The sequence below is a fragment of the Scomber japonicus genome, chromosome 23 (assembly GCF_027409825.1).
Source record: "Scomber japonicus isolate fScoJap1 chromosome 23, fScoJap1.pri, whole genome shotgun sequence".
Taxonomy (NCBI): Eukaryota; Metazoa; Chordata; class Actinopteri; order Scombriformes; family Scombridae; genus Scomber; species Scomber japonicus.
The window spans coordinates 18,676,360-18,688,859 of record NC_070600.1 but is presented as its reverse complement, the minus strand read 5'-3'; the positions used below and the strand labels follow the sequence as shown (position 1 = coordinate 18,688,859).

The 12,500-nt window shown below is 39.9% G+C and overlaps 1 protein-coding gene across 3 annotated transcripts in view; it reads right to left on the bottom strand.

Annotated features, from left to right (window-relative positions):
• The window catches only part of ppfia2 (PTPRF interacting protein alpha 2), a 140,842-nt gene that overhangs the window by 26,585 nt on the left and 101,757 nt on the right, over nt 1-12,500 (bottom strand). For 2 of the 3 annotated variants that reach the window (XM_053343940.1, XM_053343941.1), the window contains 4 exons: nt 12,299-12,463; nt 10,663-10,737; nt 4,889-4,996; nt 915-1,136 (listed from right to left, as the gene is read on the bottom strand). In XM_053343940.1, coding sequence (XP_053199915.1) covers nt 915-1,136; nt 4,889-4,996; nt 10,663-10,737; nt 12,299-12,463 — 570 coding nt within the window. The remainder of the gene's footprint in view (nt 1-914; nt 1,137-4,888; nt 4,997-10,662; nt 10,738-12,298; nt 12,464-12,500) is intronic. The other variant, XM_053343942.1, reaches the window with a different exon arrangement.

The window sequence follows — 12,500 nt, the reverse complement described above, 5'->3', positions numbered from 1 at the left end:
CTTCATGAAGGAGAAACACCAAGCTCTGATCTTCTATCTCACACTGCCTCTATGATACGAGGTTCCCTCTTGTGACAGCAACATTATCTCTGAAGCTCTGAGAGTTAATTTCCTGCTTGGGGAATTGCTGCAGACACAAACCCATGCGAGCACAAAAAAAAAATAGCAGTCAACAGGAGAGCTGAATAAACTGCTGCCCTCAGAGGAGGCAGCGCAGTGTAATAACACACACAGTCTATCCGATAAGGCCGTGTTTGCCAGTCTGCAATCACCACCTCTGCCTGCATCGTTAACAATCAATAGCAATTTCAGCTGAGGGCTGTAGGGGGATCAACTTATATTCATATGCAGTCCACTTCACTGGCATTCATCTCACACACACACATATTGAATGGGCCTATGATTGGAATCTTAATTGCCAATTTATGACAGAAACTTTCTCGTTTCTTTACCAGGAAAGTGGATTTTAACTGTCTGATTTTATACTTCACATATTGACACTTGAAAATGTTTAAGGAGCAACCGGTGGCAGATGTAGAGACAGATGCTTATTTTACTTGGAGCTTTTTTTTTCAACATCAAGTATGAATGTGTGTCCTTGAGAAATGTTTATGTGGACAACTGGAGCTTGTATCTACTGTATATTTGTAGGATTTGCTGTGATTGTTTCAGGAAGACATTTTTTTTAATGCTATACTTGAAAAAAGCAGTGTGGCTTGAATAGACTGTGCATGTATTTGTGTTTGAGTGATACATACAGTCATAGGGACAGAGAGAGTGTGACACTATATGCTAATATATGCTTTTTTTAGGCCATTGCTTGCTGTCTTTGATGTCCCTCATGTAACTGCTATTCCCAAATGTGTGTGTGCATGCTTCTTTCTATCCACAGTGTGCGTTTTGTGTGCTGTAACCTCTTTGATGTCCCTCTGGTACTTGTTGTTCATCTCCTCTGACTTGATGAGGTCCTTGCGTGCGGTTTCCAGCTCCTGCTCCACCTCGGAGACCCGGGAGGAGAGGGAGGACATGCGCTCCTTCATCTGGGCCAGCTCATAGTTCTGCTTCTCCAGCAGGTCTTGCAGCTCCACCACCTGGCTCGCATCGTGGGCCGACTCCAGGGAGCCATTGGACAGACGCTGGGGGAGAGATGAGCAAAGAGGCAAATGCACCATCAGCTTGAATTTGATAAATAATTTAACTCTACATCACACATTCTCAGACATCAGATAGCGAGGTTATGGAAATGGTTCATATGGAGGAAAAGCTGACCAGAAATGAAAGGAAAGGTTGACCAAAGATATATAACTGGGATGGAGCACACAATCAACCTTATTCTGGGGACAATATTTTGACTTTCTCACTTTATGTTTCACTCATTTCAGTAACAATTTGAGTTTTGAGTAAAACCAACATAACTGAATAAACCCTGAGGTATTGATGCCAGTGTGAGATGTCAATGGATTAAAATGTATAACTATTACCTTTATGAATAATAGGACAAAAGGAGTAGGTGATTTGGAGTTATCAAAAGTGTATAAATTACATAAAAATCAAAGACTACACGATGAAAGCATGTGTTGTGTATAATTTAGACAGAAAACAGCTACAGTGCTCAGTGAGAAACTGGTATCTTGCTCTTAGCAACTATGGTGGGCAGATACTGTATAAAGGTATTCCTATTTTTTCTGATGTTCTCTAAAGTTGGTGAGATAAAAGAAATATATATATATATATATATATATATATATATATATATATATATATATATATATGTGTGTGTGTGAAATCAATTCATTTTATAATTCATAGCACCAGTGTTTTAACTTCAAGAAGACTGAAAGTTAGAATATTTGGAAGCTTCAAACAATAAACCCAACTTGTAGAAAAAGACATTTGAAAGAAAATTGAAAATGACAGAGATAAAAAAGATATGTCTTTTCTGATTTATTGTCTTGCCCTGGTTTCCTGCAGAGTAGGCCTTAAAAATTGCTCTTGCACCCACTGTACATATTACTGTATTTCTCCTTTTGAGAGTTACACACATTAACAGTGATAAATTCAATTTCAGGAGCTCAAGGCTTTGGCTTTGATTTTAGATGGGGACAAAGACTGAGGATAAATTCAGACTTCATTGAAGAAATTGCTTTGACACTTGTATTAGTAATATGATCAGATTTTGCTGACTTTTCACTGTTTGAATCTCCCCAGGTCTCTGCATGAGGTAGATTAATGGTTGCAATTTACAGAGACTTAGAGCCTAGACTAATATATCAGAAAGTAACTTAATTATCACAAATAAATAACACATTCACTCTGACAGGCCTGAATACCACTTTTAAATAAGACAGTCAGTGCTTTATGTTCAAATATAATTACTATAAAGCAGGTGAAGAGAAGAGTGTTCCTGTGAAGATGAAGTGAAGATTGAGGAAAAGTGATCTCTTTATTCTTAATCCCTCTCCATCTTTCTGCTGTATCAGGACCAGCTGACCGTCCTCGGCCATCCATCTGTGAGGACAAACCTAATTGGGCTTCTCAGCCTCCTGCTTGTGATCAATGATGCACCCAGGCAGGGAACAGCACCCACTAAATCACACCAATGATTTTAATACCAGCACTTTGGCACGTGGCTACTCTTGTACAGTAAAAAGGACCAACTTCAAGGATGTAGCTCTGCTTTATTCTAAACTGTCTCAACTGCTCAAGATGATACAATATGTTAGTCTGGCTCTCATTATTATAGCTACATTATCAGGGATGAGAATCTAAATGAGCAGTTTTCAGGGTAGTTTATAGAGTGTTTAGACAAATGCATTTTTAGAGTTTGAATAAAAATAACAACTATTAAAAACTAGATATTTTCTTTCTGGTATCAAGCCAAGCAGGTAGGTTCAGTTTGTTCAGAGTAACAGGGGCAGTTTTGGGGAAAGATACTTTTGAAATGGCTAAACAAACTTTTTTCATTAATGTGAAAACTGCAAACTACATTCAATGCCTTTAAATTGGGGTGAAAGCAGAAATGAAAATCTGCAAACTTGGACATATAAAAGTTTGAATGACCCTTCAAATAGCATTTATCATGTGACTAAAATGCTATTATTAATGTTTTATATTGTATATGTTTAAGTGATATCATGCAGGTAATAATACTAAAAAAATTAAGAGTAGCCTTTTCGTTTTTACAAGGCTGTAAGACATTTTGGATGATATGATATCAAAAAATACAGAAGAGTTAGTAGACTGGTGTTCCCATTCTGACCCGCTCTAGAGTAAAAGCTTTTCCAACCAGTCCAGTGTTGGATGTTTACCGAATGAAAAATTTAAATGATGCAGCAACAGACCTCATCTGTCACACTGCATTAGCTGGTTATCAGGCAGATCCAGATCCATGTCAAAGGTTTGAGAGCTCGATGGGTCAATATGCACTTCAAGAGCCTCACTCCCTCTGACTCCCTCTTCCCCTCTTGCTGACCTCTTCCCACCTGTCACATTAATGACAACTAGGTGACACGTGCATGTGTGTGCCTCCTGCAGATCACAGTTGTCATTCCTCTTTGATGGCATGTGTCCCCCACTCCCTCTCACTAAAGGTCTACAATCACCTTACTAAGAGAATTATATATTTCAGACACACACATGCAATTTCTTTTGCAAATAAAAAAACAATTGATCATATTCACTCCTTTAATCTTCACAAAACAGAGCAGACAGTGAGCTGTCTCCTCATTAGCCCATCCATCTGCACACCACACTCTTCTTCTCCTGACTGTCGACGTCCCTCCCCCTCAACCCCACTCCTCCAGCAGACCAGCCAAGTAATAGCATTTCCATTGATCTACCCAGGTATCCTCTGTGGGATGTAGATGCTGCTGTCTGCATGTAAAAAGGATTTCTAGGGTCTGCTTTGTGCTTTGGGGTTGGTTTTTATGGGCTCTGATGCTCCTGACATAAAACAGTGTTGGTCTCTGTTTTGTATAATCTACTACATGTGGGTGCAGTTACACCTCAGTCTTTAAATTAATAATCGGGGGCAAATTTATATTCAGCTATGCCGACCCGTGCGTGCTCCTGCATAATGGGAGAGGCTGAGGTCACAGCAAGAGTCTTCACCCGACTGTCGGTCACCTTCAGAACGGCTGAGGAGCTACATGTACAATCCAAACCTTTTCAGAAGATGTGCAAATATTTCTGTGTTACACTGAGAATTTCAACAGCAGAGGAAACAGTCGTACCAAATTAGGTGTATGAGGTTGATGTACTGTATGATGGCCCAGTGTGAATATTTTGAGTGCATAAAATTAAGAACTACCCGGATAGGATGCTATAAAAATTATTATGTCATTTCAGGATTAAAAGAACATTCGTTTGAGTCCTGTTCTAATATATTAGTTAACTAAAGTGACTTTACAGTAAATACAATCTAGTTTTAAGCATCTTTAACCTGAATTGATTTTTTTCCAGCAATTGCTTATGTGAAGCTAAAAAGGCATTTATTATTAGCTTTTGAAGTGTAGTGACTAGACTGGAGAAAACAATTTTTTAATTTAAATAATTACATTAAATGAATATTTGGTGTTTCTAGTGGGGGAGTTTTTGCAGCATGGGGAGTTTATTGAAGCAGATTGTGATATATTTTAGAATTAAAGACATCATAAAATAGTCTTTCTTCACCAACATAAATCAGGACCTAAATTAAAGTTTTTACCCTGCCAACATACAATGTGCTATATTTTTGTTTAATTAGCCTACAGCTGTGCTCAACCACATCCTGCACCTTAAAATGTGTGAAATGCTGGTCGGGTAAAGATGACCATTTCCACTTTTGCACCCTGGAGAAGGTTTAACCAAACCAACAAAACATTTTCAGTTTATTATTGAGGAAGCTCACCTTGCTGTGGACTTTTTGTTGAGTTTCACTACCCTCCAGTATGTCCTCCCCATCTCCGGACGCCACTTTCCTCTGGATGTGAGCATTCTGTTCCCGTAAGGCCACAATCTGCAGGATGGCAAAAAGGCAAGAGGTCAGAGTTAAAGATAAGATCAGATTACCTCATGCACATCAAAACAAAGAGAATGAATGTTGGAGGATATTAAAAACCTCAATGTGAAATTAGGCATGAAGACATAAGTGCAACCCTCTTATGCAATACTAGTAAATCACAGTATGCCCCTCTCCGCAGGAATTTCTGGAACATGGCTTTAACCAACATGAAGCATGTGAGCACTCACTGATACGATCACTATAATTATCTTGTTCTGCGGACCTCGTGTCTCGCTTTAGCACCTTAAGCAACTGTCCTAAAGTCATAATCCTGTCAGACGGGTGACTGACAACAATTATTAGGCTCTTCCTTGACAGACACCATGTTATTATCACTTTCCTCACGGCAGAGAAGTGTAAGGGAGACAGTGTACTTGGCTGCTTCTTGTCTCTTATTATCAAAGTGAAGCCCTATGAGACTTGGTGGTGCCTCATGTGCTTTCCATAACAAGACATTCCAGAGCCTGAAACCTGTGGGAGTAAGATGGTGATTTACAGCATGTAAACCATTAAAAACTACGCAGATAGCATCTTTCTAAGAAACATCCTTCCCATGAAATGAAAAGTTAAATATTTGTGCTGTAGGTGATGACCCTCTGCTCTCTGGAGGAGCCTGGAAGGCAGAGTTGGGTTATCAAGGAGATTCAGTTCACCTGGATTACTGACACAGTGGCTGTGTCTCAAATGGAGCACTTACGTGAGTGCACCAGAATGTAGTGCGTAGTGCGCACTGAGCACTTACCTCTGTAGTGCACACTGTCGTGGGTAAGTATTGTCTGAAATGGAGCACTGGCGTTTTGCACTTAGCGGAAGTGACGGGCTTGCATGTCGCTGCTGGCCGCCATTATTGAAATCAGAAAACTGGGCAAAAAGTCCCTCCCCTTCCGCTACGTAGGCAAAATGGCGTCCGTTTAGTGTGAGTAGTGTCCATCATCTCACACTGGATTTTTTGTCCGTTATAAGTGCACCATCCGGGTACTTTCAGAGCACTGAGTTTTCGCTTGTTCTTCAGTGTGAACGCACTATGCCCTAAAACATAGTGCTTGAAGTGTGCAAGTGCGCCATTTGAGACACAGCCTCCCTCTCTCACCTCTGGCTTTGGCTTTAGTTCTTCTCTCTTTTAGTTAAGTCATGGAGGCCTTTTTAATATATAACTCATGTGCATGTCTCTCTTTTTTTGTCCAATCTAGAGCTGGGCTGTCACAGTAAGTCATTACTATCACAAAGAACAATCATCAACTTATTCTACTTTAATAGAGAATTGGCCATCATTTGTGTTGGTTATGATAACACTGGACTCACCAAACTAATTGCTGATTTGGAAACACAAAGACAAAAAGGAGAGGATGGTTCAGGCAGTCAAATAAGTTGTTAATAAGCCAATAGTTTAGTCAATTTATGTAGGCAACTTTATTTGGAGGCTTAAACATTTTGCACCTATAATCACCTGGCAGCGTGTGTTTTTTTGGCCCTGTCTGATTCTCTGACACTGTTGTTGCATTCAAAGATCCCAAATGAAGCCCCACAGCTATGAGAATAAAACAAAAGTTGTATGAAACTGGAATTTCTTTTTGGAAGCCATCCAAAAAAATATATCCACATATTATGCACAAAAAATATCCCACTGAAATATGCCAGGATGTTTCACCTCATACACTCTTATTTAAGGGACTAGCAACGAAACATCTACAAAATCAATACATGTGGAGTGCTCTTAGCATGATGCTGTGATTAAAGATGCAACATGCTGGTTCTACTGTATGAGGCTTAGGAAATGCTTTAATCTCTGAGTCACCAAGGACTTTTAAATTTGCAAGTTTTTCCTCTTTCGCAGTTGGTCTCTTTTAGTTAATTTCATACTGCAAAGCAACCTAGATATCTTATCATTCAGTGCATCATAATATATACTCAGCAGTGTTCATACAGCTTGTTTTAAAAGGAGCTGGAGGACAATTGCATTTCTTTCAGCAACAGATATTTGCTGTGAATTCCAAAGCAAGGCAAGGCAAGGCAGTTTTATTTATAAAGCGCATTTCATACACAATGGCAACTCAATGTGCTTTCTCAATTCCACAGCACAGGAAGCCTGAGGACAATCAATGACATGACTGTCGATAAATGACACAATATTTAAAAGTGACTTTGGCTGCTATTGACACTATTTAGCTTAAATTTCAACCTGCAGTCATTGATATCAAAGCAAGAGTCACATTTGATGGCAGGATTTCTTAAAAGTGGGGACATTAACAGACCATTACTCCAATTCACAATGGATGGGTTTACTTTACATTAAACTTAACTCTGCAGCCTGAGACTTCCCCAACAAAAGCTTGCCTCCTTGGCTGTTGCACGCAGCCTTCAGTACAGTACATATCTCTTCATTATTTTTAACGAGGGCATAATTATGCCTCCGTATATTTCACTACCATTATTCTCAGATTGTCTGTAATTTCTCCAGCTCAGAGATCAAACACTAACACAACCCCTGACATAAAGGCACAACACATGATGAATGGAGCGCTACAGATGCATCTCCAGCGCTGAAATTAGAGAAACGAGAAGTTTGCCAGATGCAAAAATGAACACGTATCCTGTTATTCCTGTTTGATGTTGTCGATCTACCTCTCATCAAAGGCAGACATCTAAAGGAAAGAGGGGAAGATGGATAAGAGGCAGAAGATGGGCGTTTTACTGTGTAGGCTCATGATTTCCTTATCTTTCTTTAGACACAATTCTATGTTGGATTGAGAGGACTGCTTGAGTTTATGTGATGAAGGAGAGATTGGACAGTTGTGAGGAGGAGTGAGGGGAGGGTTAGGGGTGTGTGTGTATGGGGAGGGGGGGTTCTTAGAGTATAAAAGATTGATGTTGTCAAGGTGAGAGCCAGGGGCATTGAAGTGTCTGCTGCAATGCGCTTAAATTACAATCAATCACAAGCTTAGGAGAAAATGTACACACAAACAAATATGTAACACATATACATGTATACACACAAAATTCCTAAAAAGAAAAATCATCAACTTTGTGCATTTTAACTTGATAGTGGTACCTTGGGATTTCTGTATCAAAGATGAGAGAGCACAGAATTAGAATAGACACGATGAAACAGGAACATGTTTCCTCTGATAAAGTCTTCCATCTTACTTAGACCTGTCTGGTCCCAAGGTAGATCTCCATCTTACCTTTTATCTACTGCTCAGTGTTGAAAGTCAGTAGAGTACATTATCTCACAGTAGAGTGAGCAAGAAATATCAAGATTTTTTTTTTTTGTAGATTTAAGACAACACTAACTGATGCTGCTAGTGTCAGCATGCTAACATGAGCACAATGGCAATGCTAAGATGCAAATGTTTAGCAGGTATAGTGTTTACCATGTTCATAATCTTATTTAGCATGTTGGCATGCTATTTTTTGAGTACTATAATTATTAATTATTGAATTGAGGATCTGGTGTTTTTTTAAAATCTGTAAACAATAAAATGATTTATCCAAAGACAGATTCCAGTATAGTCTGTTTTACAGTGCAGTAGGTTCCATAACAGTAAATTGGTGTCACCAACAATAATCAGTGTTTGGCCAATTAAAGGCCTGTGACGGCATGAGGTCAAAGGCCACTGATTTCATCAGGCATGGGTGTGTTGTCCAAAACCCCGCAGGGAGAAGGGACTCATACCAGACCTCCATCCCAAATCAATTACTGGTTTGCTGGCGCCTGACTCTGCCCGCCTCCCTAGAGCCTCTGAAGTGTGGACATTTCTATTCGGCAAAGCCAGTTTAACTGCCTCTCCCAAAGCCTCAAGGTCCAATCACTCATCTGTCTACAACACTGACAACTGTAGTGTTAACCATTTACGAGGAACGGCCTCAAAGATGTATTCTACTGTATTTCTAACCTTGGCTGTGTGATGTGAGAAAATTCTTCAAAGTACTACGAAGTCTACAGAGATATCTGTCATGGACTTTACAGTTCAGTTAAAAGTAGACTTTGTCTGATGGTTTTCAAAAGCAGTAAAAGAAAAATGAGAAACAGCTTTGGGAACCAGCTTCGAGAGACGGCTTTGGGAACCAGCAACCTGTCACATTATTTTTTTAACTGTTCACCCTTCCTTTTTTATTCTCTTTACCCGGATCCTACCTCACCTATTCTTGGATTCAGACCACAAGCTGCTCGAGCTTGTACTTACCATCCAAACACATCATTACAGTTTGTCTGTTAAGCCTCACTCGCTCTTCATCGTCTTGTCTCCACACCTTGTCAGATGCTCTTTGACCAACTGCACCTTTGCACTCTCATTAACACACACACCATCACACACAACCTGCCTTTGCTTCCCACCTGCCATCTCTATTTCTGTCTTCTTCCTCTCTTTGCTCTTTTTACATTCCCTCCTATCTTTTCTCCAGTCTGATCTCGCTCCCTGGCTGTCTACTCTGCACACCTCCCAGTCTTTTTTCCCCTCTGCTTTTACTCCCCCTGCCCTCCTTTCCTTACCAACTTTTATTCTAGGCCTGAGTGTCAGACTGGCATGTCTGACAGGCTGTGAAGTACCAGCCTGAGGGTTTTTTCTCAGCTGGAACAAGACCAGCTGCTCTGGTACTGCTGTCGGCCTGAGCCAGAAGGTTGAGAAGGAGTTAGGCCACCATAGCATGAATGGTCCAAACTTCTGTCAGTGCTATGCTTCAGCCACTCATGTGGACAGGGTTACATTGTGAGACAGGTGTTCTGGTTGTATATGAGTTGATACAAAATTCAGGACACATCCCAGAATGTATTAGATTTACATCAATCACAAAATTGGGAAGGCATGTCCATACTTTGACTGGTACTGTATCATATAATCATGGGGATTTTATGAATTCGTAACATGTTCCTCGAAACAAGTGGCAGTCCACTGTGATACATATACTGCTTAAATGTGCATATAAGTATTTAGCAACACATATATTTCTGACATTTTCTTTTACATGTTTTCTTGTTTCTTAAAACAGTGTGTGTCCAAATTATACTGTAGCTTCTCTTCTGTGTTTACTTCATTTAAATTAATGTCTTATGTGAAGCTCTTTAAAAGTGCCTCAGTGTATGAATTTGTCATGGCTGTGGCTGTGCCCCTCCCTCTAATCTTGAACCCTGTGTTCTCCTCTCCCCTTGTGTTCCTGTGTTTGTCTTTTCTGTGCAGTGTGTGTGTGTGTGTGTGTGTGTGTGTGTGTGTGTGTGTGTGTGTGTGTGTGTGTGTGTGTGTGTGTGTGTATGTGTGTGGTCTATCAGGGCATGGCCTCCAATCCAGCTCAGCTGCTTCATATCCAATAATCAAGACCTGCTGTGTATATATACCCAGCTATACATCTGCTCTCCTGTGCCTCAGGTTCATCAAGCCTCTCTCCACTCCTCGATTATTCCACTCAGCTTATGGCTCCACCACCACCGTCATTACTTTTGATTATATATAATATTATATATATATATCTGCAATTTTGTTTTGCTTTTATGATCCAATTTCATTATGATAATCTAAAAAGTTTTATTTAAAAAACCCCAACAAAAAACACCTTGAGAATATGAAACAAATCATGACATAAAGGAGAATGAAATACATTAAGTTATAGTGACTGTCATCGCTTACCTCCTGATTGGCTGCTGTCAGCTCCTCCTCCAAGGCAGACACCCTTTCCAGTGACACCCGTAGTCTCTCTCTTACCTGAAAACCAAAATAACCAAACACATATCACGACCTGCCTTAACATCTGTGGACCTGCTCTCTGATGAACCACCTTATTAACATGTGAAGGTTTGATTCAAAGGGCATTGTAAAAAAGTATGCATACTCTTTTTCCTTACTTACTTATAAATTCAAGTCCAGGCTATCAGGGGTTAACATAGCAAAAATATGCTCTCTTGCTGCAGCAGAAAGAGCTGTCCTCTTTTCCTCCCTTAGTCTCTCAACAATACTTTCAAAGTGGCATTATGATGCTTTTATTTCTTTTAAAGCACTGGTTGTTGCATGGAGGAGATTCCCTTCCTACGCTTTTCTCTTTCTCTGTGACCTTAGAGAAACTCAGAATGTCCTCTTCTAGGTTTGTCGTGACTGTGATTGAGCAATTACTTGTGCCGCATGATGACCATGCAGCACCACTGTTGTGGAGCAACAGGATGTCACATTTCAGAGGAGGTTGATCCTGGATTAAGAAGCCAGGGTCCGAGAAAGGGTGGGGCCCCCCAGCTGCCCAAGACAGCTTTTATTCCATTGAACAGTATGCTCTTGTAAATGCTTTAAAAATGATAGCTTTTAGAGGATAAATGGATGAAAGGGGCGGTGGTGATAACATACAGGGGGCTAAGGTCATAAATCAGCAGGCTGTGAGGAGGCAGGAGAAACACTAGTTGGTACATTCATAGGTTAAAACAGTAATACAGATTGAACTGCAGCAGCATTGTTTGCATCAACTGGTGTTAGCTGTTCAAGCCATCAATATAATAATATACTTATATATAATGTACATTATTTAAACTGTTACTGAACTAACCCTAACCCTGATATATAATGTGTCTCTGTCTCAATAATTATATGATGCCCCTTCTGGTAATAAATTGAACTGAACACTCAATCAAGTAGTTTGATAGGTTACCTGTACAGCATAAGAACAGTGATCTAGATAGACCGCATGCTTTGCAAGAGGTAAGAAATATTTCACTGTGTGTATTTCACATCAGAAACTTGTTCACAACTGTGTCTGTCTTATAACAATGGACAAGTGCCCACATGACCATTGAAACAGGTTTTGCTCACTGTATTAATTTGTCCTGTTCATACTGGCTATTAAAACATCACTTCCTAATGTACTTGCATTGTAAGTGATGAGGGACACAAACTACAATCCTTGTTTACTGTAAAAATGTATTTAAGAGTTTATCTGCAGATTATATGATTATATTATACAGCTTTACTAGTAGAAACGTCATCTTTACGTTTCCCTGGACAGTGTTTCCCTGTTGCGCTGCAGTGGTACTGTAGGATCATAACGAGGACATTTGGCACTAAAAAGACATTTACTTTGAAAGATATCCACTAATTTGGGTGGCTGAAGTTTCACATTTAATTTTTGCACAGAAGGATCACTGTAGATTTTGCTACAGGTACATTTAGAAGAGATATTTTAATGGCCAGTATGAACAGTGTGGATGATTACAGCAAGAAAAACATGTTTCAATGCTAATTTGGACACCGGAAAATAATTTTAAGCTAATAGAGGCAGGCTTACCTTCTCATCTAGGGCTTTGTGGTGTTCAAACAAGGACTTGAGTGCTTTGAGGACCTCAACTTCGCTGGAGACTCCCGAGGGAGACTGAGCCTGTCGTTTGACCACTGTCATACGAAGTGACCGTTCATGTCTGGACACCAGGCACTCCAGATGTTCCAGCAGTAGCTAAAGAGACACATAGGAGAGATCACTGTTATTACCA